General features: G+C 44.5%; 2 protein-coding genes across 7 annotated transcripts in view; one reads left to right on the top strand and one right to left on the bottom strand.

The window, feature by feature from the left end:
- Window positions 1-12,144, top strand: part of ATP1B4 (ATPase Na+/K+ transporting family member beta 4) — a 41,677-nt gene extending 29,533 nt beyond the window's left edge. For all 4 annotated transcript variants that reach the window (XM_079962885.1, XM_079962886.1, XM_079962883.1 and 1 more), the window contains 6 exons: window positions 4,815-4,943; window positions 6,079-6,186; window positions 7,566-7,762; window positions 9,217-9,273; window positions 9,376-9,468; window positions 10,814-12,144. In XM_079962885.1, coding sequence (XP_079819011.1) covers window positions 4,815-4,943; window positions 6,079-6,186; window positions 7,566-7,762; window positions 9,217-9,273; window positions 9,376-9,468; window positions 10,814-10,975 — 746 coding nt within the window. In that variant the 3' untranslated portion in view covers window positions 10,976-12,144. The remainder of the gene's footprint in view (window positions 1-4,814; window positions 4,944-6,078; window positions 6,187-7,565; window positions 7,763-9,216; window positions 9,274-9,375; window positions 9,469-10,813) is intronic.
- Window positions 12,145-12,349: 205 nt separating this feature from the next.
- Window positions 12,350-27,414, bottom strand: part of LAMP2 (lysosomal associated membrane protein 2) — a 31,213-nt gene continuing 16,148 nt past the window's right edge. For 2 of the 3 annotated variants that reach the window (XM_079962842.1, XM_079962839.1), the window contains one exon: window positions 24,002-24,336. In XM_079962842.1, coding sequence (XP_079818968.1) covers window positions 24,194-24,336 — 143 coding nt within the window. In that variant the 3' untranslated portion in view covers window positions 24,002-24,193. Of the gene's footprint in view, window positions 16,099-24,001; window positions 24,337-27,414 lie in introns of those variants that run through there. The other variant, XM_079962841.1, reaches the window with a different exon arrangement.

Here is a 27,414-nt window from a genome sequence, read left to right as displayed (position 1 = left end):
ATTCCAGGATCAAATCAGAAACTGGGACTGCTTCTCTAAATCAGGGACATCCCTGGAAAACAGGGACACTTAGAGGGTCTGGTGTTGTATTTCCATTAACTGAGGCAGTATGTCTTTGGGTACCAATTGCTGGGAGTCAAAGGCAGGCACAATGCTGTTGCCTTCAAGTTTTGTTTGCAGGCTTCCAATGAGCATCTGGTTAGACACCGGGCTCTTCTTATATATATTGCCACAGTCTTCCCCACTACTTTTCACAATCCTATGTAGATCAACTCAAGGAAAATCCTTTTTTGTTTGGAAAGAGGCAAGGTGGACATCCATTTGGTGCTTTGCTTTGGATGGCAATAAATTCTGGGCCAATTTTGACAAAACTGGGAGTGATCCTGCTTCCTAAAGGAGTTATATTAGTGATGATTACCATGTTCAATAGAAAATTGTGGTCAATGATGGCTGGCACTCATTGGAACTGAGTGGAGCAGAAAACAGGGAGGCCAACAGAAGGTGGAGCCAGAACCAATGACAGGCAGAGCCCAATCATTCTTATTTGTCCCCATCCTCCTCCCTGCTGAGTTTTACAAGGATGAACGCTAAGAATAAGGAAGAGGAAGCAAGCAGACAATGCTGCTTCCTGGACTGGTTGTAAGTAAGAAGGCAGGGAAGTGGCCAGGCCATGACTTGTGGGGCAGTGCCCCATTTGCCCTAATGAACCAGCCTCTACTGATTCTAGTACCCACATGGGTGGATTCCCAGGCTGCTGGAAGGGGCAGAACTTGGTAGTATGGTACCCAGGTAGTGAAGAGCTCAATTGGCTAGAGTGTGGTGCTGATAGCACCAAAGTTGCAAGTTCAATCCCCATATGGGACAGCTGCATATTCCTGCATTGCGGGGGGCTGGACTAGATCAGTGTTTCCCAAACTTGAGTCTTTCCAGCTGGTTTTTTTGAACTACAGATCCCATCATCTGTAGCTAGCAGGACCTGTGGTCAGGGTTGATGGGAACAGCTGGAGACTCGAGTTTGGGAAACACTGAACTAGATGATCCTCAGGGTCCATTCTAGCTCTACAATGCTATGATTTTATTTGCCAGGCTAAAATTAGACACCCACACCCTTGGGGTGCCTTCCCAATGCCGGCTAAGCAATGCACCGGATTTTGGGAAGGAAGCACGAGGCTTTAGACGCGGGTGGCGCTGTGGGTTAAACCACAGAGCCTAGGGCTTGCCGATCAGAAGGTCGGAGGTTCGAATCCCCGCGACGGGGTGAGCTCCCGTTGCTCGGTCCCTGCTCCTGCCCACCTAGCAGTTCGAAAGCACGTCAAAAGTGCAAGTAGATAAATAGGTACCGCTCCGGCGAGAAGGTTTCCGTGCGCTGCTCCGGTTCACCAGAAGCGGCTTAGTCATGCTGGCCACATGACCCGGAAGCTGTACGCTGGCTCCCTCGGCCAATAAAGCAAGATGAGTGCCGTAACCCCAGGGTTGTCCGCGACTGGACCTAATGGTCAGGGGTCCCCATACCTTTACCTTAGAGCCCTCAAGCCTCCTTCCAAAAGCTAGGTAAGCACTAACTAGGCCAGGGGTCAGCAGACTTTTTCAGCAGGGGGCCGGTCCACTGTCCCTCAGACCTTGTGGGGGCCGGACTATATTTTGAAGGGGAAAAAATGAACAAATTCCTATGCCCCACAAATAACCCAGAGATGCATTTTAAATAAAAGCACACATGTAAAAACACGCTGATTCCTGGACTGTCCGCAGGCCGGATTGAGAAGGTGATTGGGCCGGATCCGGCCCCCGGGCCTTAGTTTGCCCACCCATGAACTAGGCTTTGGGAAGGAGACAGAAAGGTAATCCTTTGGCTCCTGTGCCCTTTGTGGTGGAACTGGTTGCGCTGCCCTCAATCCACCACCGCTGCTGGTAATGGGTGTTGGAATTTATGACTTCTGTATGACATTTATTTTCTGTCCCCCCTGCCCAAGGAATGCAGGGCAATGAACATTCCCCCCAACATTGCAAAAAACAAACAAACCACGATCCTCTGAGGTAGATTAGAACAAGCAGCAGAGAATAATCCAATGGCCACCCAGTGATGTTCGTGAAGTGATTCAAAACCAGGACTCCCAGGATTCATTCTGACACTCTAGCCAGAATACTACACTGTCTTTCAAGGCAAATTGGTGAATGAGAGAGAGAGAGAGAGAACTTAGCTGCAGGTTCCAGATCCGAGGGAATGCCAGAAATAGCACGAATTAGCTTGTCCTCGTGAATTATTAAAAATCTTTTAAAATAAAGGAAAGAACAATCACAGTTCCTATTGCCTATTGCATTGATGCTTTTCTATGCTCCAGTAAAGGTTTCTCGCCCTCCCCACCCTTGCTGGCCCCTTTCCAAAGCTACTAACAGGCCCAAACTAAGTTTGCTCTCCTCCCCGCCCGCCCCAGTTTGTTCTCAGACCTAAAAGTTCCTCTCAACATAAAAGCCTCAGGAACGTGGAGGTGAAAGGGCACATCTGCATTCTCAAAGATTGTCCTGAAACTGGACTTGGGCTTTTCCTGGGAAATAAACACACAGAAATAGGTTGGGTTAGAAGTTTGCTTCAGTATCATTATTATTTCTAAAGCCTCTGGGATTTGTTCTCTTGAGACAATCTGTCCATCATCTTAGGTCTCTGGTCAGGACAGAGCCTAAAGGCAAACAGGCATTTCTGTGCTGTAACCACACGTCTATTTTTAGGGAGGGCTCAACACTTGAGTTTTTGAGGCTGGGTCCCTGGTCTCCTGACCCTTTCTCCTTTTGAGGAAGGGTTGTAGCTTAATTGTTGAGTATCTGCTTTGCATGCAGAAGGTCCCAGGTTCAATACGCAGCAACTCCAGGTAAGACTAGGAGAAAACCCTGATTGAAACCTTGGTGAGCTGCTTCCAGTCAGTGCAGACAGTACTGAGCTACACACACTACACTTGATCTTAGCCAACAAGCTAAATGGAAGCAATTGTCTGACTCAGTATAAAGCACCTTCCTATGTTTTAAAGAACTTACTTTTAAGAAATTTGCTGACATGCGGCAAGGCATAGGGGCAGTAAGATTCCCATCACTACCATTTTAATTTGCCCAGAGGTACTTTACACCTGTATGCAAATTTGTGGCAATGGGACTGCGCATAGAATCCTTTAAGTACCTAGCAAACCTCCTGGTAACATCAGGGAAGAGCATTTTATACCCTGCACCCCAAATTATTTTCTTCCACATGGCTTAGGTTTGCTAAGCAAATGTGCTTTGAGTACTGTTGTTGTTGTTGTTCAGTCGTTTAGTTGTGTCCGACTCTTCGTGACCCCATGGACCAGAGCACACCAGGCACTCCTGTCTTCCACTGCCTCCTGCAGCTTGGTCAAACTCAAGTTCATAGCTTCAAGAACACTGTCCAACCATCTCGTCCTCTGTCGTCCCCTTCTCCTTGTGCCCTCCATCTTTCCCAACATCAGGGTCTTTTCCAGGGAGTCTTCTCTTCTCATGAGGGGGCCAAAGTATTGGAGCCTCAGCTACACGATCTGTCCTTCCAGTGAGACTCAGGACTGATTTCCTTAAGAATGGGTAGGTTTGATCTTCTTGCAGTCCTTGAGACTCTCTTGAGAGTCTCCTCCAGCACCATAATTCAAAAGCATCTATTCTTCGGCGATCAGCTTTGAGTACTACCTGATCCAAATTAATAGCAATGATAATTTAGAATTACCATCATTATTATTATCACCTCTCAGTTACCAACCTACTTCCATGCATAGTGGGGAAAACATTACTTTATATAAATATTTTTCCATTTTATGCTTCTCCTTCTCACACCCACAACAACCCTGCGAGGGAGGGAGGTTAGGTCAAGAAGTAGAAACAGCCTCAGGCACCTAGGGAGCTTTATGGTTGAGTGGGAATTTGAACCTAGGTCTCCAAGGTCCTGGTCCAATACTCTAAGCACTACACACTACAATAGTTCTGGAAACAGGAAATGCAGCACCCTCATTACCTTAAACATATATCTATATCTATTGATCTGTCTATCAATCTTATCACCTTAAAGGCATGCACCAATATTGCTTTTTATTCAAGCTGGCACCCCTGTCACCCAATAAAATAAACACCCTCCTCAACCACACTATCTGCATCTTAATGCAGGAGCAAATAGGGGCAGAGGGAGCTGCCTTGTACCTCAGACCATTGGTCCATCTACCTCAGTACTGTCTGCAGTGCCAGGGGTGCCATCTCACCCTCAGGGTTGTGAGTGCCTGCTGCCGTAACATGGACGTGCAATGTCACACGCCTGCACTTAGAAGAGAAGGGGGGCTCCTCTTCTCCTCCTCTCCACAGCCAGTGAGACACCCTTTTCTGCAGGGAAGGGCCTGGACTGGGGGGCAGACTTTGCCTCCACATCCGAGCCCCCTCTGCAAAAGGTGACTCGCTGGCTGGCTGTAGAAGGTGGAGCTGAACAGCTTCTCTCTCAGAGGTAGCGCCACAGAGGTTGGCTGGCTGTGTCCCTCCAGCTTTGCTCATTGACTTGTGGGTGCCCAGAGATTTCTCCCAACCCTGTCTAGAGATTATTGAACCTGGGACTTTCTTCATGCAAAGCAGATGCTTGACTATTGAACTACAGCTCCTTTACAAAGTACCAGGGGGCAGCCGATCAAGTCCAGCATCCTTTTCTGTATGCCTGGATAGAGAGCCTCACTGCCCCCTACTCTATGTTTGTGGGACCAGCATAATTACTGCTGCTGCTTCATACAGGATACCTCTTACCTTCATGGGAAGTCAACAGCGTTTCGTCTTCTCTTGTCTTGCAGGCCTGATACTCTTATTTTACCTCGTTTTGTACTTGTTCCTGGCTGGGATGTTTGCATTTTGCATGTATATGATGTTAATGACTCTGAGCCCCTATACACCGAAGCACAGGGACAGAGTTGCTCCACCAGGTAAATGATATACTTGAACTCAGATCGCTATAGCTCAGTTGCCTCTGAGCACAGCTTGCTAGGCTCATGGAATTTGTATCAACCCTACATATGTTGGTGGTGATGCACCATGTATATCCCAGGTGCATGAGACCACCACCTTGCTGAAGCTAAGCAGATCTGGGGCTGGCCAATGCCTGGATGGAGGGCGACTACCTAGGGACCACACGTACACCACACTGGGTTCTATACCAGAAGACAGGTGTGGGATGTTGATGTTAGAAAGGAAGGCCCCATCTGCACTATGCTTTAAAAGCAGTATCATACCGCTTTGACAGTCATGGCTTCCCCCAAAGAATCCTGGGGATTTTAGTGTGTTAACTGTTCTGGAAGTATGTAGGAGACAAATCCCTGTTCCTGGGAAGAAGAGTTGACTGATAAACCCCGCTGGGGATTGCAACTGAGAGTTGTTTGGAGGCCCTATTCCCCTCTCAGTACCAACAGAAAGCCTAGCATCTGGTTTTGGGCTATTGTTACATCCTTGGATAGTTTCTGAGGGTCTACCTCCTGGGGTGGGGTGGGGGGACATTTCACAGTTGTCCCCTGACCCTCCACTGCTGTTCTGCATGGGGTTGTGCCTCTGAATACCAGTTCCTGGGAAACATGGTTGGGAAGACTGTGGTGTTCTCAGGTTTGGCTTGTGGGTTTCCCAGGGGCATCTGGGTGGCCGCTGTGAGAACAGGATGCTGGCACAGGTGGGCCTTTGGCCTGATCCAGCAGCCCACTTCTTGCGTTCTTTTGAGATGAGGAGCTATAGTATATCCACTGCAACCTGCTGTCCAAATGGACAAGACAGGGGGCGGCCGCAAGTCCTTGCTGCCATTGTTACCCCCTTGCTTCCTCCGGTGCTTGAGCAATGAACAGCTATGGAAGAAGGAGCAGCACCCTGCTTTCTCGCTCTGGATGGTGGGTTCAGTTGAGAGAGCAAAGGGAGGAGGAAAGGAGGAACCACCACAACTATAGGAAGCGGTGCTATAGAGATGGGGCATCAAAGGGCAGGGAAAGCCCATCAGGGAACTTCTTGCCAACCTCTGTTCAATTTAAAAAAAGCTCCATTTTGGATCCACACTTCCGTTTCCGGCTTTTTCTGTTGCAGGAGTTATGATTAGACCACACATTAGCAGCTCAGTCAACATTGCGTTCAAACCCGCTGACGCCGATTCCTGGCAGAAATATGTGGATAACCTGCATGCGTTCCTACAAGGTTGGATTTCTGTTTTTTGGGGGGTTTTTTTGTATATTACTCACACCCTGCCCCCCCAAGCTCCATATAAATTAGCCAATCTTTTTTTTTAAAAAAAATGTTTTCTATTAAAAGATTTTCCATAAGTAACAAAAGTACATTCAGTGTCTCTGTTTTTAAATTGTAAGAATCCTTCATACAGGTCAATTACAGTCAGTTTGAGACATTTTTGTTGCAGGCAATATGGGGTTGAGGGGGAAAGAGAAGTGGGGATAGAGAGAGAGGAGGAAATAGAAAAAGAGGGAAAAGAAGGGGGAGGAAGAGGATAAATTAGCCAATCTGATGAAGTCAAACTGGGAAGAAGAATCAGTTAGTAATGACATTCAAGTCATGTGACTCAGCCAACCTGTAGGAATCTTATGTACCTGAAATATACTCAGAGTTGTCGACCCATTAGTAGTTCAGCGGGGCTCCGGCCAGTCGTTGAGCTGGGGGTGCTGTGCTGTGCTAGAAGGAATGTGGCAAGGCGGTACTCCCAATGCCCTTGCGTCATGCGGCGGAGGGTGTCCTTGGTGGTCCGCACCAGGTTGAACGGCGAGAAGCTGCTGTTGGTTGCCATTTCGAGTTCCTTGTGTCCTGGAGCTGAAGCCTGGATACATGGTGCGAGGCAGCGGTGCGGCAGGTGGCAGTGCTGTGTGTGGCAGTCAGCTCAGCGGGATCCCATCCTCGTTGTCAGGGAAATATACTCAGAGTTGCAAAGTGATTTCATGCTCTTTATTCAGCTCATAGTGGTGAGGAGGAATGGAAGTCCCCCAAAGTATCTGCTTTATATACATTATTTACACAATGGGCTGCACGTAATTGGCTAATTCCGGACTTCTCCTGTAAGCTAATCAGGTTGTGGATTCACTTCTATCTGGAGCTGGATAGGGTGGCTCCTGCCGACCAATCATACTGCTGCATTGTTCTAGGACCAATCAGACTGCTGCATTCTAAATCCTATTGTTCTAGGACCAATCAGACTGCTGCATTTTGGATCCTATTCAACTCAGTACATAACAGTACCCACTGGCCCTGCCTACCACTGGCACGTGGCCTTTGGAAACAGAGGCAGATTTAGGGCAGCACAACTGGTTCACCCACCCTGGACGGCAAGCCATTAGGGCCCCACAGGGGATGCTGCAACAACAATGTAGGACTGAAGGCGGGAAGCAGGGGGTGCTGAATTTTGGCACTGCATAGGGTGCTGCTGAATTTTGAAATCCCAAATTCTGCCACTCCTTGGAAAGATAACCAAGTGAATGTGGAGCCCTTTGGACCTTTCTGCCTCCTGTAGCAAGAGAAAATGTTGTGGTGAAAGGCATACGGAATATTAACGTTCTCTGTATTATTACCTTTAGATTATGATGACAAAGTTCAAGAAGAGAAGAACATTAAATGCAATGAAGGCAATTATTTCATCCAAGATGGTGAAGAAAGTGGTCTGAAAAAAGCTTGCCAATTCAAGCGATCCGCATTAAATACTTGTTCTGGGATAAATGATCCATCGTTTGGCTATTCAACAGGACAACCTTGCATCTTGCTGAAGATGAATAGAGTATGTTCCCTGGCTTACTTTTTATTTCTTTTTATGTATCCTGGAATGGGAGAGGTGTGTGCTCACATACATGTGGTTAATGAAGAAACACAAGAATTGCCTTGCTGGTCAGAAAAATAAGTCTTTTGAAATGGCATGCTGTTTGCAGTGGTGGCCAATTTTTGTGTAGATCAAGATGATAGCTGCCTCCTAGAATATGCATGTTTCTGACTATGCAGGTTTAATTTAACTCTCATAGTTCATGGTTGTGTTAGTGCACTATCCTCTTAGTGTAGGGATGGGGTTCCTGTGGCTATCTAGATGATTCTGGACTACAGCTTCCATCATTCCTGACCATTGGCCATGCTGATTGGGGCTGATGGGAGTTGGAGTTACGGTAACTAACGACACTATTGGTTCCCAACCCCCCTCTTAGTGATTAAAAACAACTGTTGTCTCATATCTGCTTATTTGCTTTGAATCATAGCACAGTAAATTTGTGTGAGAGGTGCAACATATTTCATTTAAAATGCTTCTAATTTTTGATAAGAAGTGAAGAGAAGGAACATTACTCTTTGCTGGGCTCCTGTTTTATTACATTGATTTAAATGAATGTACATTGTGTGATCCTGACACATAGTGGTGCCTAATGTTGCTTTCATAAGCTTGCCTGTTCTGGACATTTTACTGAAACCATTGGATTTGCTTCCCAGTAAATGCACTTTGGAGGAGGGCATTAGGCTGTTCTCAAAATTGGCTGTGTGGTTATGGGGTTGGGAAAACCCCAAGTAATGGATCTACATCACAATTTGTTGCAGGGAATTTAAAAAGAAAGAAATCTTTTTAGTCGCACATTTCTGATGAACAGATTTTTTTTTTAATCAACCAGCTGATTAAAATGTGTGTTATACTAGGGCTGTTACTTCACTGAATGCACACTAGGATTCTCAGGTTCCTGTGTGTTGTGTTGACTGCTCAATAGCCAAAAATACTTCTTGGACTGGTTTGCATGTAATGCTAAACCATGACTAAGTGTTATGTGTAAACCCTACCTAGCAGCTTAACCAATCTGATACCATGGTTTGTTGATGGCTAACAAACCTTGGTTTGTTATAACTATGGCTTGGCGTTTTGTGTAAACCCTACACCCTTCCTTAACCATGATTTGTTTGCCCACATGGTTCCAGATGGCCACTAAACTATAAAGGCATGAGGTGAAAACAACTGGAAAACATAAAAAACGTTAGAGAAAAGGCCCATCCTTTGTTTTATTGTCTGGGAGACAACTCATGGTTTGCCAAACAAACCATGGAATACTTTATGTGCGAACCAAGGCAGTGTATTACAGATGTGTATCCTCCTGTGCTTTGCAGACCTGCTGGAACCATATAGCAAAATAGGGCTTCATCTTAATCATAGGCTACCTTTTTTGTTTTTAATTCAAAGATAATTAAAAATACTGTCTTTTGTCATAGATTGTAGGGTATAAGCCTGGTTATGGGAATCCAGTGACCGTGAGCTGCAATGTACACGTGAGTCCTTTTCCACCTGATTGTATTGCTTATTGCATGGCTGGCATCAGCACCATGAATCCATACTGTATCTTACTCATGCCTTTATTTTTGTTAATGCAGAAAGGTGATGCGGCGGATATCAAGACAGTGGATTTCTACCCATCTTCAACATTTGATCCCATGTACTTCCCTTACTACGGCAAGCACACACATGTAAGTAGAAATGCAGCTGTTGGGCAAGCATGCCTTTCACTTGCCTGGCTTTAGCAGTTTGCCGGGTAGCAGAGAATAAGAAGAGCAGTTTTTAAACAGAAGAGGAGAAAGAGTTCCAAAGTAGGCAGTGGGTAATTAGAGTTCTGAGATAGCAGAACGGATCGCACCACTTCAGAATGCAGTGGGTGGTGTTTCCACTTAATGGAAGTGTAGCACAACTTCTTCCTGATGTGCTAGAGACCATTTGGGGGTGCAGGGCTGGGGACAGGGATTCTTTATTTAATGTGGGTAAAACATTCAGCAGTGGCATACCCCTCTGAATTCTGAAATGGCACAGTTTACAGATGTGTTCAGTTGTAAGTCTAGATAAGGTCCTAATCTCCTGCAGTTGAATGTGTAAACTGACACTATTGTGACACATTGTAGTTGGGAGGATGTGCCAAAGTCTGTGACTTGTGTGCATGGTAGATATATATTAAAAACTTAGAAAGGGGGCAGCGTTCTGGGAAAAACTGACTTTGGTAATCACACCCACCCTTGAACCCAATACACGATTTTTGCATTAGGTGCAGTTCCTGGAACGTAATCCCCACATAAGTTGTGGGCTTATTGTAAAGCAGGGTATCTTAGGGAGAGTGTAGTGCAGGCCAGGTGACACCTACACCTCTGTCCTCCAACACCTCACTGCTCTTTGCCATTCTCCAGCATCTGCCGCCTGAGCCATATGCTTCCCTCTGTCTAATGTTGGGACAGGCCGTGCCAGTATACGCAATGAAGTATCTAACGCACTCATTCCTTTAGTGTAAGGATGTATACTTACACAATGGAACTTTCTTCCTTCTCCCCACCCCCTACACACCCCACACCACCCCCAGATCTGCTTCAGTCTATTGCACAAGGGTAAATCCTTGTGCTAATAGATTGAGTGCATTAAATTCCACTCTGTGTATACCTTGGAAGTTGAACGGAATCTGTTCCGGAAGTCCATTTGACTTTCAAAATGTTCAGAAACCAAAGTGTAGCTTCTGATTAGCTGCAGGAAGCTCCTGAAGCCAATTGGAAGCCGCAGAAGCCCGGTTGGACATTCGGCTTCCAAAATTAGTTCACAAACCGGAAGAGTCACTTCTGGGTTTGCAGCGTTCAGGAGCCAAAACATTTGAGAACTAATCTGTTCAAAAACCAATGTATGACTGTACCTGTATCTGGCTCACGTGACATATATATTGGATTCAAGCCACAGAACACTTCAGCTGACTTGCCCCCTGTTTACGTTTTAGACCAATCATTCCCCTCTGAGCTATCACTGGACATTCCTATTTCTCTCATCTGCTTATATTTTTTCCAGGTAAATTATACACAACCATTGGTGGGCATTCATTTTTCGGACGTGGCAAAGGACAAAGAGATAAATGTTCAGTGCCAACTGAACGGCAAGGGTATCATCAACAACTTCAACAGTGACCGGTTTCTGGGGCGAGTAGTCTTCATGCTGAAAATCACAACATAGGCCAGAGCAGCATTTGCTATCGCTCTTCCAATGGCAAGCAAATCTTTCTCACCATGGAGGAGGGAAAAGAAGAAGAAATAGGCCATTCACACACACTAGGAAAATTCAAACCTGATTTGGGGGGGTTATTTGGCTTTCATAGCAAACAAAAAGAAATATGGATTACTCAAATCTAAATCTAAGTATAGATGACATATTTTAAAACATCCATCCTACGAGCAAATGAACACATGTCATGTTGGAAAACTTTTATTAAAACATAAACACACACAATGTATTTATATTAGATTCTTCACTGGCACATCAACAAGTGTGGTATTTGGTATGAAGCAGGCAATTTGGACTCTAAAAGGAACCATTGCTATTGTCACTCACCCCCACCCTCACTGGGCCCAGGCAGATGCAAATCAGCTGCTCATCAATTAACAAACACCCCAAGGTTAATATGTTGTATGTGCACTTGAACTTGAGCAAGGGAGTCTGGAGATTATATAAACCCCGGAAATCTCCTCTCTGGATAGTTGTGTGTGTATTAGATTATTAAAAAGGCACCTGCTCCAAAACTCGCTGCTCAGATGGAATATTCCATGTCCACATCTCCTCTGTTTGAGGCAGGCAGTTCACAGACACACCAATTTAGAAGTTAGAAAGTATAAATGTCATGTTGATGACTATTGGCCTATCTACTGAGACCTCCTGGCTCTGATCTAGAACAGGGGAAATACAGCGTGTTGGTTGCCTTTTGCTTTTCAAGCTCAGTTCTAAGTAGTGGCAATGACCTCTAAACAGCCCTGGGCCCACCCTAGCCAAGAGATCATTTCCACCCCTGAATTTGCCTATAGAGAGAATGCTCTCATTTAGCTTAGTGTTTATGTGCACTGTAAACACAAAGTGTACATAGAAATAAATTACCTGGGTCTACCCCTTGGCTCTGGTGTTCCCATCCTCTGACAGCTCATTGTAGCCCAAGCCAACATGCTTTCTGTTAGTGCTGTAACACTGATTTTTTTATCCATTTTGGCTGTGAGCAGCAAGGGCCAGGGCCAGGTGGTGGATTTAATCAGTGTAACTGGGAGTTTTGTTATGAATGTATTTTCACTTCGACCCCACACTCTTTGGGAAGGGTGGACTATAAATCAAAATGAATTAGTAAAAATCTTCATAATGTGCACTGACCCCATTTGTCTCTTTATTTGTGCAGCATTTCAGACTGGGAGACTAAGGGGAGTGGGGAGTTGCCATCAGAACATGCATCAAAGGTTGGTGTGGGATTGGGCTATGTTAACATGCATGCACAACACTTAACTTGAACTTGGAAAAGCGCGTTCAAAGTTACACGTTTGTGCTCCAAGAACTATTTAACACAAAGTCAAGTTAGACAACCATGGTTGACTTTATTGTTTAGCACAGACATACGTCCATCTTCGTTATCACTTGTCATACATACTATGACAACATTTAAAGTGCTGGCTTGTTTTTAACACCAGAAGAAACCTAAAGTAGCTTTTAACAATTCAAAATACCATTGAGGGATATGCCATGCCTTCATGTTAAGTCATAGGGCAATTCAATTGAGTAGAGCTGGGTGTGTGCTGCACAATCCAGCTTGGGTACCACCTCATGCAATCATGAAGAAAATGGGCTAGCATGGGCTGCTGTGCGAAGCAGCAGGGGCAGACTTTGGTAATCTTTCATAATGTGGTGCCCTGTGCAAGGCCAAAATCTGGCATCTCCAAATGGATCTTCTCAGTTTTGCACACGCACCCAGCTCTGCCCTGCATGGAGGAACCACCTGCACTGCCCTAAATCCAGCACTGGAAACACTTTTGTGAGAGCCCCAGTCACCAGAAAGAAAACTGTGCAATGGAAATGGCATCATGAAGAAGGGGAGTAAAGTAGTGAGTCAGTAAGTGAATGAATGAATGAACACGGACAAAGCAACTGAGCCCCTACATTCTGGTGCTAAGTCACAGCACAGCAAGAGCCTGTGTCCTTTCAGATCACTGCATAGCGTGCTTCCCCTTCCTATCCCTCACATTTATCTGGAAGCAAAAGTACATACCCATTCACTTCTGTCAGCAATGGGAAACCTCCAGCCCATGAGCTTAATCTGGTCAACCCATATGGCCTGTGAGACCATTTTGGCCCAAGCCACACACACACACACATACACAACTTGATGTTATGTAAAGTCGGGTTTGCAAGCACCGCTGTGACTGTTGAGTGCATGCATTGCAATCAGATGATGTCTGGCACCTGCAAAGTGCTGTGTCTTTGCCCATGTGGTATTATTTCAAACTGTGCAAGGAAAAGAAAACATGTCAGTTGATGGACTCACACCCACTTGTCAAATTTGGCCCAAGGGGTGTAGTGGGAAGAGGTAAAGATTTGGCCTGCCAGCCAGATGCATTTCCCCATTCCTGACTTAGGTAGCCAGCCAGGGCAAAAACAGATGGATCAGCTCTCTCAGCAAATCCATCTGCAGGGACAACTTCCAGCATATACATTCCAGGTCTTTGTCAGGGATACAAGAGAGCAGCTGTAAGTCATGTGGTACCACTCACAGCACCTTGCACTTCTGCCTGATTTTATTACTGTGAACTGCTCCGAGTATCCTTGGGAATGAAAAATGACATACCAGTATGATAAATCAAGGTGTATTTACATTTGAAGAAGGCTCTTCACATTACCTAAAGCCTGGGATGAGGACAGTATGACTGTTCAAATGCTGGTTGACTCCCAATTCCCACCAAACAAGGCCAATGGTTGGGGCTGATGGGAGTTTTATTCCAGCAGGACTACAGATTCCTCCCCAACCCTATGGCATAGTGAAATGCCTACAAAAATAACCATCTGTAATGGGATCTCTAGCCAGGCAGCCAAGATTCTTCAGGCATACATGTTTGGTGACTATCCTATGTTTTATGTGTCTTATGCAAACCTACTTATAAGATTTACCTGCTTATACATCTCCAGAATAAGTAGCAAACTTCCATGGGCATTCACATTTTGCCTGTAATAGGTAGTACCTTGGTCACTGTAAATGAAGTATTTTGGACCTACCCAAAGCTAAGTTTCTGTGCTGTAAGTAATTGTACTGTGGGAGAAATAACCCACCTGTCCAGTAAGATGGTTTGACCTTTTCATTCTCTGAACAGGCATGTCTCCTTCCATGCAGCTTTGGTGTCAGAAGTAGTTTGATATGTGGGGTAACGTGGTTAAGGGGTGAGGCTCTTGCTCCAGAAATTCAAGTCCAAAGCTCCTGTGGATGCATGGCAATTTGGGCCTTGTGCAAACTACCAGGGAACTTGTGGCCTTCCTGATGTTGCTGGACTACAACTCCCAGCATCCCAAATCATGGGCCAGCAGTTGGCCCAATAGCAGCTGGAAGTTCCCAGTCCCTGGAGAAGACACGGGGAAGTGGTAGAGCATCTGTTTTGCATGCAGTAGGTCCCAGAATCTCAAGGTAGGGTCTGGGAGAAACCCATATCTGAAACCCTGGAGAACTGTTGCCAGTCAGATAATACTAGATAGAATTTTGAGCTGTCTCGGTATAAGGCAGCTTCTTATGTTCCTACTTTGCTAGATGACCAAATAGCATAGTCTGCTATAAGGCAGCTGATTTACTTTCATCTACTAAGCCTGTTGCTTACAACTTGCATCATCCTCAATTATGCGCCAAATGTTGGAATCCAATAGCACCTTGGAGGGTCACAGTTTCCCTACCCATGTACGAAGTGGCCACAGAAATTAAAGTTACAATCGACCTTTAACCAAAGCCTCACTCCCACAAATGTTGAAAACCTTTAAGGGGAAAAGCCGTGTCTCAGCAGTACAACATCTGCATTAAATGCAATAAGTCTCTGGTTAAATCCAAGGCATCTCCAGGTAGGGCTGGTTAGTTCTCCTACCTGAAATCCTGGAATGCTGCTGGTGGTCAGTGTAGACCGTATCAGGCAGTGCTTTTTTCTGGGGGTACACAGGGATACACATATCCCTAAACATTTTGTGAATTTAAGTTTGGCCTCATTGAGGGGCAGTATTTCAATATGAGTAGGAAAATGAGAGTACCCAAAAACATTTTTTTAGGGGGAAAAAAGCACTGTTATCAGGCCAGGTCAGGGTGGTTCAATGCATAGCCAGAGGGTTGCCTGTGGCCCTTGGAACCTTTTTTGGTGGCCCTCAGCAACATTTGACACCTCATCCCCAGCCCTCCTGCTGCCTTCCCAAAGCTTGGTAACTGAGGCACTGGGCTTAGGGAAGGAGGCTTGAGGGCTCTACAGGGTCCTAGAGTCCTTCATTCTCCTTCTCAAAGCCTATTTAGTGCTTTCGCAGCTTTGAGAAGAAGGTGGAAGGGCTCTGGGACCTGCCCAAAGCCTTCCCAAAGCCCAGCCCCTTGCTTATCTGGCTTTGGGAAGGCAGAATGAAGGCTGGGTGCATGTGTCAAATTTTGGCCTCACTCCCCTTCCTGTGCAAGGCAGTGTACAGCCCGTGGGTTCCATGTCGAAAACTCTTGCAGCCCACTTGGTATGAAAAGTTTGACCGCCCACAGTCTTACTTGGTATAAGGAAACTTCCTATGACATTTGCTGCTGCTCCCTAAAGCTGCAAACGCCCCCTGAAAGTTTGCTAACTGTTTCGATACCCACACAATAACTAGAATCCAGGAAATGCAAATTGGAAGCGTAAGCTGAAGAGGGATGAGATTTGTTTCCAACACTTCTTTCTTCAGAAATCAGTCTTGTTTTCAAGTGGTGAAGGGGAGTCCAAAAAAAGATTCTCAAAGTAGGCAGCAGCCTCAGTCAGCAGTTCCTACCTCCTGTTGTATGCACAAATTATATTTACCTTGCTTGTGTGTATTTTCCTTCTTCTTTTCTTTTACTGTAAGAAAACCATGAGCTCGAAAGTCAGTTAAGGGTACGGGGCCAGCGGAAACAGAAAGGAAGAAAAGCAGAAGCAGCAGCAGCAGCAGCACATAACAGGGTTATACAGCTTGGTAGCCACTGTCACTTTTCCGCCTTCCGATCATATAAAAGACAAAGGCAAAAACAATAAGGAGTCCGATGACCACACCCACCACAATGGGGATGATAAAGAGGAAATCAGAACTGGTACATTCTTCAGCTGTAGGAAGACAAGATTGAAAAAGAGAGGAGGGAGGGGAGAACACAGAGCGAGGGACAGGAAGTTAGTGAAGAGAGCAAGCATCTGAGCACAAATTAGCAAAAGCACAAGTGACATAGTTGAAACTCTTATTTCCTAACGTAGGCCCCATCTACACTACACATTTAAAGCGGCATCCTGTCAGTTTAAACAGTCATAGAGGTCGTCATCCCCCCCCCAAAAAAAAAACATTCTGGGAGCTGTAGTCTGCTAAGGGTGTTCAGTGTTTTTAGGATGTCCTGTTTCCCCTAACGCAGGACGTGGGTGGTGCTGTGGGTTAAACCACAGAGCCTAGGACTTGCTGATCAGAAGGTCGGAGGTTCAAATCCACATGATGGGCTGACCTCCTGTTGCTTGGTCCCTGCTCCTGCCAACCTAGCAGTTCGAAAGCACATCAAAGTGCAAGTAGATAAATAGGTACCGCTCCGGCGGGAAGGTAAACGGCGTTTCTGTGCGCTGCTCTGGTTCGCCAGAAGCGGCTTAGTCATGCTGGCCACATGACCCGGAAGCTGTACGCCAGCTCCCTCGGCCAATAAAGCGAGATGAGCACTGCAACCCCAGAGTCGGGCACGACTGGACCGAGGTCAGGGGTTCCTTTACCTTTATTCCCCCAAACAGGCCTACAATGACCAGAGTAGTTTAACAGTCAAAAGGCTTCCTAAGAGGGAAATCTGTGAATTCTGGCTGAGAAGAATTGGGGTCTCCTAACAATTCTCAGCACCCTTAACAAACTACACTTCCCAGGATTTTTTTTGGGGGGGAGGGGAGGAAGCCATGCCTCTTTATTATTTTTTTAAAAATAATATTTATTACTTTTAAACACTACAAAAAAGGAAAGGGAAAAAAAGAAAAAAGAAAAAAAGAGACAATACAATACAATATAAAAAGATTACACAACACTAACGCAATAAACTAAACAAAAGAAAACAAAAACAGTTTAGCACACATCATACAATTTCAGTATCTTATCTTTCATTCACTTGTTTCAACAACCTCCTCACACCTCCCTTTTTGTATTCCTCTTCTATTAATGGTTTCAGCAATTCCTTTCCATCTTCCTCTATTTTCTGTCCTATAATTATCTTAACATATTCTAACCTTATTTTTCCTTTAATACTCTAATAATCTATTTATACCTAATTCCTTATAACATTTCTACTAAAGCCATATAACTTCATTCCAACATTTTTCTAACATTCATTAATTTTACAATATTTCTATAAATAGTCTTTAAACTATTTTCCAATCTTCTTCCACCGACTCTTCTCCCTGGTCTCGGATTCTGCCAGTCATTTCCGCCAATTCCATATAGTCCATCAACCTGGATCTTCTGTCCGATGCTCTTAGCTCTTTTCCAAGTCCCTTCTGCAGATCTTCTTCGTATTTATACAAAAACTTTACTTTGTCTTCTACTGATCTTATTTTTATTTTCCTTCCTTTAAAGCTGAAGAATAGACCTTGGGAAACTCCCGCCTAAAGATGATTTTATTCCTTCTCAGCAGGGCAACCAAATCTCCGTAGTTAGACCTAAGATTTCGGGACGTCTTTAAAAATTTCCACTCTTGGCTGTTGTACTTCTAGGTTCTTCTGGTAGTGCCAACAGTCTCTTATTCTGTTCTTCTCTTTTTTCCCTCCTCTTCCAAATCTGAAGGCCCTCACAGTTTTAAACTCTTCTTGACCCAGATCCAAGTCCCAAAAATCAGCAAATTCCTGTGTGAAGAAATCTATCAAACTTTCCTTCTCCAATTCAGGAAGGGCTCTGATCCTCAAATTCGTCTGTTTTTCTTTAAATTCAATCATAGCAAGCATCGACTTATGGTCATCAAGTTGCCTCTGTAAGGCTGGGACTCTCTCTCTTTCACCAATTGTGTTACTTTACATTCAGCAGCAACGGCTTTCTCCCTAGCTTCCTCCGCAGTCTGCCGTATCAAAGTAGATTCCTGTATCAATTTCTGGATTGTTTCTGTATTAATATTCACCTTTTGTCTCAGATTATTTATACTTTCTGTATTTAAGTCAATTTTAATAGTTGCAGCATCCACTTTCGCATTTGTCACATCTATTTTCTTGTTAAGCTGTTCCAGTGAATCACTTATCTTACTTAATGCAACCGCTAAGGCCTCTTCTGTCGCCATTCCTCTTGATTTTGAATATACTGTTACAAAAACAATAGCGGAAGAAGCAGAGGGGCCTGATATTGAGGCTCTCCTAGATTGCTGCCAAGTCCTCCCAGACCTTAATATTTTTTCAGGAATTGACTAGTCTGTTTTTTCCTTTCCATTTGCCATAACACTTAACCGATTCAAGGTCAGTCCCAGAGTCTCACAGCTTTTTATCTTGCAGCTGGAAATTCCCCAGCCCAGCTCTTGTAACAGTTTCAAAAGCTTCCTCTAGAGGGAAACAGTTTCTGTTTATATTAGTCAATAATGTCCTCTTTTAAACACAGCTCAAACAATGAAGTTAGTTTCAATTTTCAGTTACTTTTACTCCTTTTTAAAAGCAGACGGAGACAGTAGAAACAATGTATTTCTCTTATTAGCTAGCTGTCAATGAACGTTCTAATCGCTGTCAGTGAGCCTTCCAAAGAACGTCAGTCCTGCTAGCAGCCCGTTTCCAGGGTCTGAGCGGCGGTATTTTAGCTCTCTTCGCTCTTTCCCACAGGTATATTCAGTTCACAACTCCCCCCCTTCTCCTGCCTTCAAGGGGGGGGGTTAATGTTCTTTACCGATGGAAATTTAGTCCTTTACAATAGGCTTTCCAAGGCTTCAGCTTGCAGCCTCAATGCTTCAGTCTATTTACAAAAGGGGAAGGCGGACTTCCTGTATTGAACCTCCCCGTTACGATACCAAATTAAACTTTTAGAAATCCAATTCTCCCGCTTCAGCTCTACTCACGGGTACGGTGGTTCTAAATAGAAATATTTGCCAGTGATACGGAAGGGGGGGCATGTCTTCTTCACCCCTTCCGCCAGTCACCAGAGGGTCTGAGGCGATGACCTCTAGGGCACCCAGCCCCATATGGACCCCTCAGCCCCCACACTGTTACACAAGCACCACACTTAACTCCGAACCCCATAAATAAAAGTGCCTTTCTCCTTTCCCTACGTCCATTCGCTAGAATAAATAGACCGGGCGAAAATAAGCCCAAACCGCCTTATGTCTCCCTTTCACTATACCCGCTGTATTGTTTCCATTAGTAGACCGTGTATACAGACATTTTGTGTCTCTTGAATGGGTGCGTTCTACCCAATCAGAACCATGCATTCGTCTTTACAGAGCTAGCTCAGCGAACTCCTGCATGCCTTATTTAACCTCTTGACAAGCTGCTGACGGCTCCCGCTGGGAGAACAATGGAATCGAAACTTGTGAACCCATAAAAGTGTCAAATCTCGCTACAATGTGTCTATTTTGTTTCCAATCTCAATTATCAATATAAAATGGACTAATATCTTTAGAAATTCGTATAAAATCAACCACAACTCCGATTTTCTTGCTTCTGGTGCCAATCGGCTTAGTTTCCCTAGGACTCCATGACACCTTCCCTGTCTTCCATAATCCCCCAAGCAAAGTGTCACGTACTCTCAGGAAGAGTCTAATCCTATCAAATCACTCTGCCAAGCCTTTCCTCCGGGCAATGCCAGGTGGCAGACTATGTATACATGGACCATTGTCTTCTCATCACCGGTACTCAGGATGTGCTTATCTGCGCATATCTCCAGCTCTGCATATTCCCGCCTCCATATGTTAATCCGGTGTAACCCAACCTCTTCCTAATGTATTCATGACGTAATCTGTGTAACCCAACCTCTCCTTAATGTATTCATGATGTAACTGTGATGTATTTTGCACTGTATTCTGGGACATGGAGGGAAGTTTCAAAAGTTCATGTCACCCCTTTCTCGCTGTTCAATCTCGCCTTGAACCTGTTGCGCAATAAACTTGGATCTTCTGCAGCTTGCTCCTGTCTCCGGCTGAGCTCATTTCCCTCTGCAGGGACCCGTGGACTTAGTCCGACGAGCTGGGTGGCAGAGCAGCCTCGCACCCAGATTTTACCATAACACCAGTTTTATAGGAAAGCACACAGCTAAAGAAAAGCAAAAAAACCCACACCTGAAGTCTAGATTTAGATTAAATATGTAGTTCAGTCTCTTTTCCTCATCACTACAGGACACCCCATTGCCTCACTCCTGATAAATAGACTCCAGAATGTTATACGTGCAAGTCACTTTAGCATTGTGATCAGTGAAGTGTTAAAGCTCAGCTCTGAATGCTTTTGCAGTTAGCCCAGATTTTCTTCACTTTGTTTGCAGTGGCTTTCACCCTCTAGGAGAAGGAGCAGATTTCCTTTGACCTCATTCTTAGAACTTGTGACTGGGTTTAGGAGCAGAGCTAGCCGTCCTATGAGACAAGAGTGAGGCTGCTGCCTCTGCGGATAAATGCAGGGAGTGGGCAGGGCAATGTCTGCCAAGCACTCCCTCAGCCAGGCGGCTGACCTCAGCTGCAGTGGAGTACATTCTGCTGCCAGTAGGTAGGATTGAACTGCTTTTGTACACATAATAGGGAAGAGATGTCACTTTGTTCTTTAGCCACAGGCAGCAAATTGTCTTGGACTAGTCCTGGTTAGGAACCAGAGGGTTTCAGCCTCGCACAGGATCTTAGCATGTTTTAAAAGGGAAATCTCCCCCAATTGTCCATGCATCACTTAGGTTGCAATTCTAAGCATCATTACTAGGGAGTACATCCCACTGAATTCAGTGGAACTCATTAAGTAAACATAATTAGAATTGGATTGTGAATTGCTGTTAGCTGTTAGGTATGTAGTGTTGCTTTCAGCATGAGATCAATGACATCCACACCTTTTAGAAAGCATGGCTTCCACCAAAGAATCCTGTTAACTGTAGCTTACCTACCCCACAAAGCTACAATTCCCAGTACCCTTAACATACTGCATTTCCCATGATTCATCAGGGGAAGCCATGTGCTTTAGATATACGGTGTAGATGTGACTCAAATATTTTCCGTAAACAGATCACTTTGCCATCTGGCCAACGGCAGGGAGATAACAGAAGTTTGTGCTACAGAAAGGAGAGTAACTCTCTACATTTATCCATGAGTTACAATAAAGTGAAGACTTAGCACCATCCTGCAGAAACAGCAGGAAATACTGTATTAGGCAAAGAGGAATTTTAAAACAGAAAGTAAGGAACAAAATGGTCAATCGTTGGCTGCACAAGGAACAAGTTATTAAATTTTCTCAGCATGTACTTTATTATTATTATTATTTACATTTCTGTACTGTCCTTCATCCAAAGATCGCAGGGTGGTTTACAATATAAAAACACAAAAAATGCATACCATAATAACAAAAATGATAATCCCATGCACAGTTTAAAAGTTCATACATTTTTTTACTAAGAGTTCTCTGCAGGCAGATGTGCAGGAAAAGGTGGCAGGAATAATATACCTGTCTAGTTGTGTTGAAACAGCTTTGCAAATAGCCACTAGCCCATGATGGGTCGAAGTCTCCTCCAGGATGCCAGATAGCAAATCTCAATGGAAGTTACTTCCATTTTAAGTAATTAATCCATGCAACAGATATGCTAACACAGGTACATGGCAGCAAAATAACTAGTCTGTTTTGGGGTTAAAAACTTTTTTTTTTTTTTTGGCTAGGCTGTACTGACTCACCCCCCCAAAGGTCTAAACTCTGTTAAAGCAACTTATTGTAACTTGCTTAATTCGCAAAATCCCAGCCTCAAAAAAGTCTGATGCTGGTGCCTTGAAATTGGGAACTGACTTCTAGCCTGAGCCAGGAAGTTCCCTTATCTCTACACAAACAAGACAGGAGAAATATGGCATCTCAAACTCCATCTGTGTATGAACTGCAAGGCCACTACTGCCTGTCATGATGATGTTTGCCTCAAGGAAAGAACAAGATAGAGCATGAGATAGGCCCTGTGCCCTGTTCCCCTTTTGCAGAGTTGATGGGAAAGCTAAAATATTATTATGATTACTTATTGAATTACTTCCTTTTCTCAGAGAAGGTGACACCAAGTGACCCAAAAATTAAAACCAAAACATAAAAACCAGAATAAAACTAAAAACCAAACAGCACATCTGTAATATATATAAAAGGGCAGGTATAAGTAACTCAACACCCCACCCCATAAAAAGACAAGCAAAAAGAGACCACCATAGAAATACCCAATACCCTCCACATTAAATGATTGAAAGCTTGGATGAATAGGCATGCCTGATGCCTGAAAATGCATAATAATGGGATCAGGCATGCCTCATGGGGAAAGAATTCCACAAACAGGGAGCCACCACTCAAAAGGCCTATACTTGTTTTGCCACTTTCTGCACATGGAGAAGGGTCTCAGATGAAAAATGCAGGCTGTGCGGTGGCTTCTGTGGGGAGGAGAGGCAGTCTCTAAGGTATTGGGGGTCAAGAACTGCATAAGGCTTTACATAGGTTAAAGCCAGCACTTTAAATTGAGCCTGGAAACTAACTGACAGCCAGCAGAGTTGTGCCAGAATTGGCATCTTATGCTTGGACTGCCTTAAACAGGTGCACAATCTTGCTGCGCAATTCTGCACCAACTGCAGCTCCCAAGCAGTCTTCAAAGGCAGCCCCACATGTAACAAGCTTCAGTAATCTAACCTAGAGTTTAACAGCGCGTAGGCAACAGAATGTCAACACTTTAAATAGCAAGAGGCTTGGATTTCAGAAGCAGCCTTGGGGAAGATTTTCAAGGAAGCCTCTAGAAGAAGAGTCAGATAATAATCATAAGGCTTCACCCAGCTCCCCTGCTGCTTGAATAATAAGGCAAGTCAGTTTATTATCATAACATTTTCAACTTCCAGAATATTACAACATCCTCATAAACATTTTTTTTTTTTTTTGTTATTACAGGAAGTCCTTAAACAAAGTTAAGGATCCTGACTTACTTTCTTTCCATGTGCGGTACTGAAACATAGTTATGATGACCCAAAGGCTATCTTGCCTTATAGCAGGGAGGGGAAGCTGTGGCCTTCCAGATATTGTTGGAGTCCAACTCCCATCACAGCCAAAGGTCAGATGGCAATCGTACTCCAGCATCATCCATCTGGACGGCCACAGGTTTCCCATCTCTGCTTTACATAATTGAATGTTTCTTTCAGTAACAGTGTTCTAAAAGGGTATCTTCATTTTTATTTAAAAGCATATATTCTGTTCTTCTGCCCCAGGAAGGGACGTCAAGGCAGCTATTTTAGTAAACAGTGCACAAGATGAAAAGCCAATTCTGCCAAAATGATAGGCAGTGTATTACATACACAATGACTATAAACACAGTTATTTAACACAACCCACAGCAAGACAACTGGTAGTCGTTCACAAACATTAGAATGAGGCTACAGCGAGTGCCCTATTTTATATAATGCTGGCTGGCACAACCAGAGTAATGTTTGGACTATTACTATTTTTTTAGTAACAGGGTATAAGTCACTTCTGAAAAGTAGAAAACTCAAAATGCTCAATTAATGGCAGAGGGACCCAATAATGCAAAATATTTACTTCACAAAATCAGGAGGTAAATGGCTTAAGACCTTTTTAATACACATCACTCAAGAAGCCCCATAATGAGTCCACAACATTTCATTCATCAGATTCTCACCTTAGCTTTAAAATACGCTCAAGACCTGTTTGCTTGTGTTTTAAGCTGTTGTAAAGTCTGGTTTCCTGACAGCCAGCCTTGTGTCTGTTTGCAAACTACGGCATGCAGGAAATAAGTATTAGCTTTGCATCAGGTCTGAGAGGACAAGATATCTGAGGTGGCTTTGTGCCTTCATGGTATTTGGTACTGCAATGATTTGTTTTCTGGGGAAAAAAGTACATTTGGCTTAAGGTGGCCTATCCACATTCAAAACAAATCACTTCACACTTAATTATTATGAGCACGCAGTAGGCTTGTCTCTCTGAACAACATCTGTGTGACAACAGAACACTCTTCTGGTGCAAATCACTCCTCAGCGGGTTGAAAGTGGAAGTGCTCAGCCCAAACTGCACCCCGCTTTTAGAGCTGCTCATAGCCAGCATTATGACGAGTTTTGCGGCCGACAAAATAACCCATAAGAACGAGAGCAATTAATCCTGCCAGACATGCTCCCACCATAATGGGCACAAAGAAGTAGTCCACCTCTGGGATGCAGTCTTCAGCTGGATGGAGAAAGGGTAACAGGAATGTTAAGCAGTTAAGAGGTCCCATTTGGATGACAAAGTAATTCTGCCCCCTTCCCATTTGCGGCATGTGTGGGCATGCAAGCACCCAAGATGCCTTCTCAGTTGACACTCCTCCAGATGCACTATCTCCAGCCCACCAAATAGCCTTTTGGTGGCTAGGGGGGGCAAGGCACAACTGTGATGGGAAGGAGGGATTGTGTTGGGGAGGATGACATACCGGGATATTTATCCCCACCAGTCATATTCCTGGCATAAACCCCATTCCTCCCTGAGTAGCTATCAGCAGCAGGTTATAACCCAAACCCAAAGCTTTTCTTTCCCCCCCACCCACCCCACTGTGTGTACATGGTCTCACTGCTGGGCCCAAGGTGCAAAAAGGTTTGGTATCAAAGTAAACTATTCTGCAATGCATTTCCACCATGGATATCGAAACAAAGGAGAACCTTACTGGGACAAAAACTGTTTTCTGTTGCTCAGGACCCTGTTTCCATAAATAGTGAGCTAGATGTTTTCTGGGAAGGCCAAAACCAGGGCCTTTTGCTTTTGCAAAAATAATTTCCTGGGCTAACCCTGGCCTTCTGTGGTCCTCATCACTCCCCAAAAGTCGTAACTTTAGCTGAAGGTAGCATACTAACACGAAACATCTCTAGGGCTATTAGAAATGGGTGCAGCTTTCTTGCATACAAAATGCCAAGAATTTGGTGGAATGTTAGGGTATCATTACAGACCACGAAATTGGGCCCAAATCTACCCAAACATGGAGGCTCAGAGAGCCCATTTTATGAGGTACAAATTCAGGAAATCTGCAAAATTCCTCCACTTCTCTCAGGAGTTACTGAATTAGGATGTCACAGAGTTTACCCCCTACAGGAAATACTACGATACCAAACATAGAAATAGTTTACCCATTTTATAGTACAGATTGTGTGTCTCTAGCTGCAGAAAATACCAAGTTTATTTACAGATGCAGTCCTTCCCACCAACAGTAGGAACTTGGAAGCGCTATTTCCTTCTTCCAAATGCATATGACGATATAGTCTTGCAAACATTCTCTTTCCCTAACTGTCCAATCTTTTTGCTATCCAGCAACTGTTGGGGTGCCGGGCTATGCCTCTCCAGATGTTGGACAACTCCCATCAGCATGAGAGCTAGCTTTCACCAACAGCTGGAGGATCAAAAACTCCCTGTCCCTGCTATGACATTATTGGGATTGTGACTGTAAAAATGAGCAGACTGTAAAAATGAGCAGATAATTCTGCTGCCCCAAGAAGCAACGCCTACGTATACTTAAAAAACCACCCTTTTTATACTGGACATGTATTACAAGCATAGGAGTGCACTAGTTCACTTTCAGAGGGCCTGTGATTTTCTAGAGCTAGCCTAACACAACTGAAAGGAGCTTCTCTTACTACTACTATGCACGTTTCCAGGATCTGCAGCCTGATCCCAGCCATGCTGATTTGAAAGCCTTGCCTCTACTTCAGCGATACTTCAAGCACAAGGTCAGACAGCTCAGCCTTAAGCCCATTTAGGCAGGAGATGGGGAACCAATCACCATTCAGATGTTCGGTTGCTGGGCTCCCACATCCCGCTTCCATGGCCATTAACTGCAATGGCCAGGGCTTCTGGAAGCTGCAGTCCAATAGCATACGGAAGAGCACAGGTTGCCCATGCCTGATTTAAACCATGCACAAGGCTAACGATTGTCCTAATGCTACTCTCTAGGGATGTGGCTGCCCTGAAAGTGTCCTAACAGCAGCCCAAATCTTAGCTCCAAATGAGTGCCCAGACACAGACAGTAAGTCATACATGTGTACCTTCTCAGATATCACCTAGTCTAAGGGGGTTTCAGGGTAGTTTTCAAGGACATCAGCTAGTTTATACACCTGATGCCTTCTAGTCCAAGCCAAAGATAGGAAGGACTTGGCCCCACATTCTAATCCTCCATGCATAAGGCAGCTTGGCCATGCTAGCTGCAAGCCACCATTTTATACAATGCAACTGATAAATAGTATAAGCACACCCTAATTGAGTGAATCAAGCTGCCCTGATATATACTACCTGGACACTGTAATATGGGTCCAACTATTAATGCTGCAAATTCTATGCCCAAGTGAGTGCTTTCAGAACATCTGAGCATGCAGGGTTCAGCTATTAACATGGTTCTCCCAGCTCTTCCTGTTTCTTTTCAGATAGGATAAAAATATGGTATTAAAGACATCTAAGTGTATAAAGAGGATTTATGGAGAGGCAGAATCTAGGCAATATTATAGTCTGCACTGGAATGAATCTTAGGAGTCTAATCCTAACCACAGTCCAGTCTTGCGTAGCTTACATATTTAAACCCTGCAGGATTGCAAAAGCTGCATGTAAGTGTGTCCTGCTGGATGAGCTCAAGGTCCAGCTTGCCCAGGATTATTTACTCTGTCTGGTCCACTTAGTCTACCTTTTAGCCATCTCTGCTTTTAGAGCCAACTTTTGGACTTGCAATCATATTAGTTAAAAATAGCAAGGAAGGATTTGCCAGGCCCACAGAACATGGGGAGTGGAGGTTTAACCTTTTCCTCTCATGCCATGGTCCTGATGTCCCCACTCTGTTATTTTTAACTGATGCATCAGCCCTCGCAGGGAAGTCTGCACTGGTGCCAACAGAGGCTTTTCTGTCCAGACCAGGAGCAACTTTTTAGGGTTCTTAAATTTCTCAGGATTGCATCAGGGAGGAAAAGTTTCAAACACCCCCATCTTCTGCGATCCTCATATGCTTTCCCCTGCCCTCACAAGCTTTTGCTATTTTTAACTGCAAGTGATGAGTGGATGTCGTCTGGCTCAGCCCTTGCAGCAGTAGCTTTCAAACTGTGTTCCAGGAAAATGGAGAAAGAGGCGACCGTGGAGTTTCAAAAATGGAGATAAGACAAGGGACAAAACATTCTTGAGAGACAGTTTCCCCAGCACTACAGATCATCCTCTACGCTGTGCAAAGCAGACACAGCATGCATTATAGGGTGCAGTCGAAAGAGAGTGGACAGCAGCCCCTCACCCCAATCTGTGGGTATA

Source organism: Podarcis cretensis (genome assembly GCF_951804945.1).
Source record: "Podarcis cretensis genome assembly, chromosome: Z".
Lineage (NCBI taxonomy): Eukaryota > Metazoa > Chordata > Lepidosauria > Squamata > Lacertidae > Podarcis > Podarcis cretensis.
The sequence above is the reverse complement of the archived record's forward strand: the minus strand, read 5'-3'. Positions and strand labels throughout refer to the sequence as shown.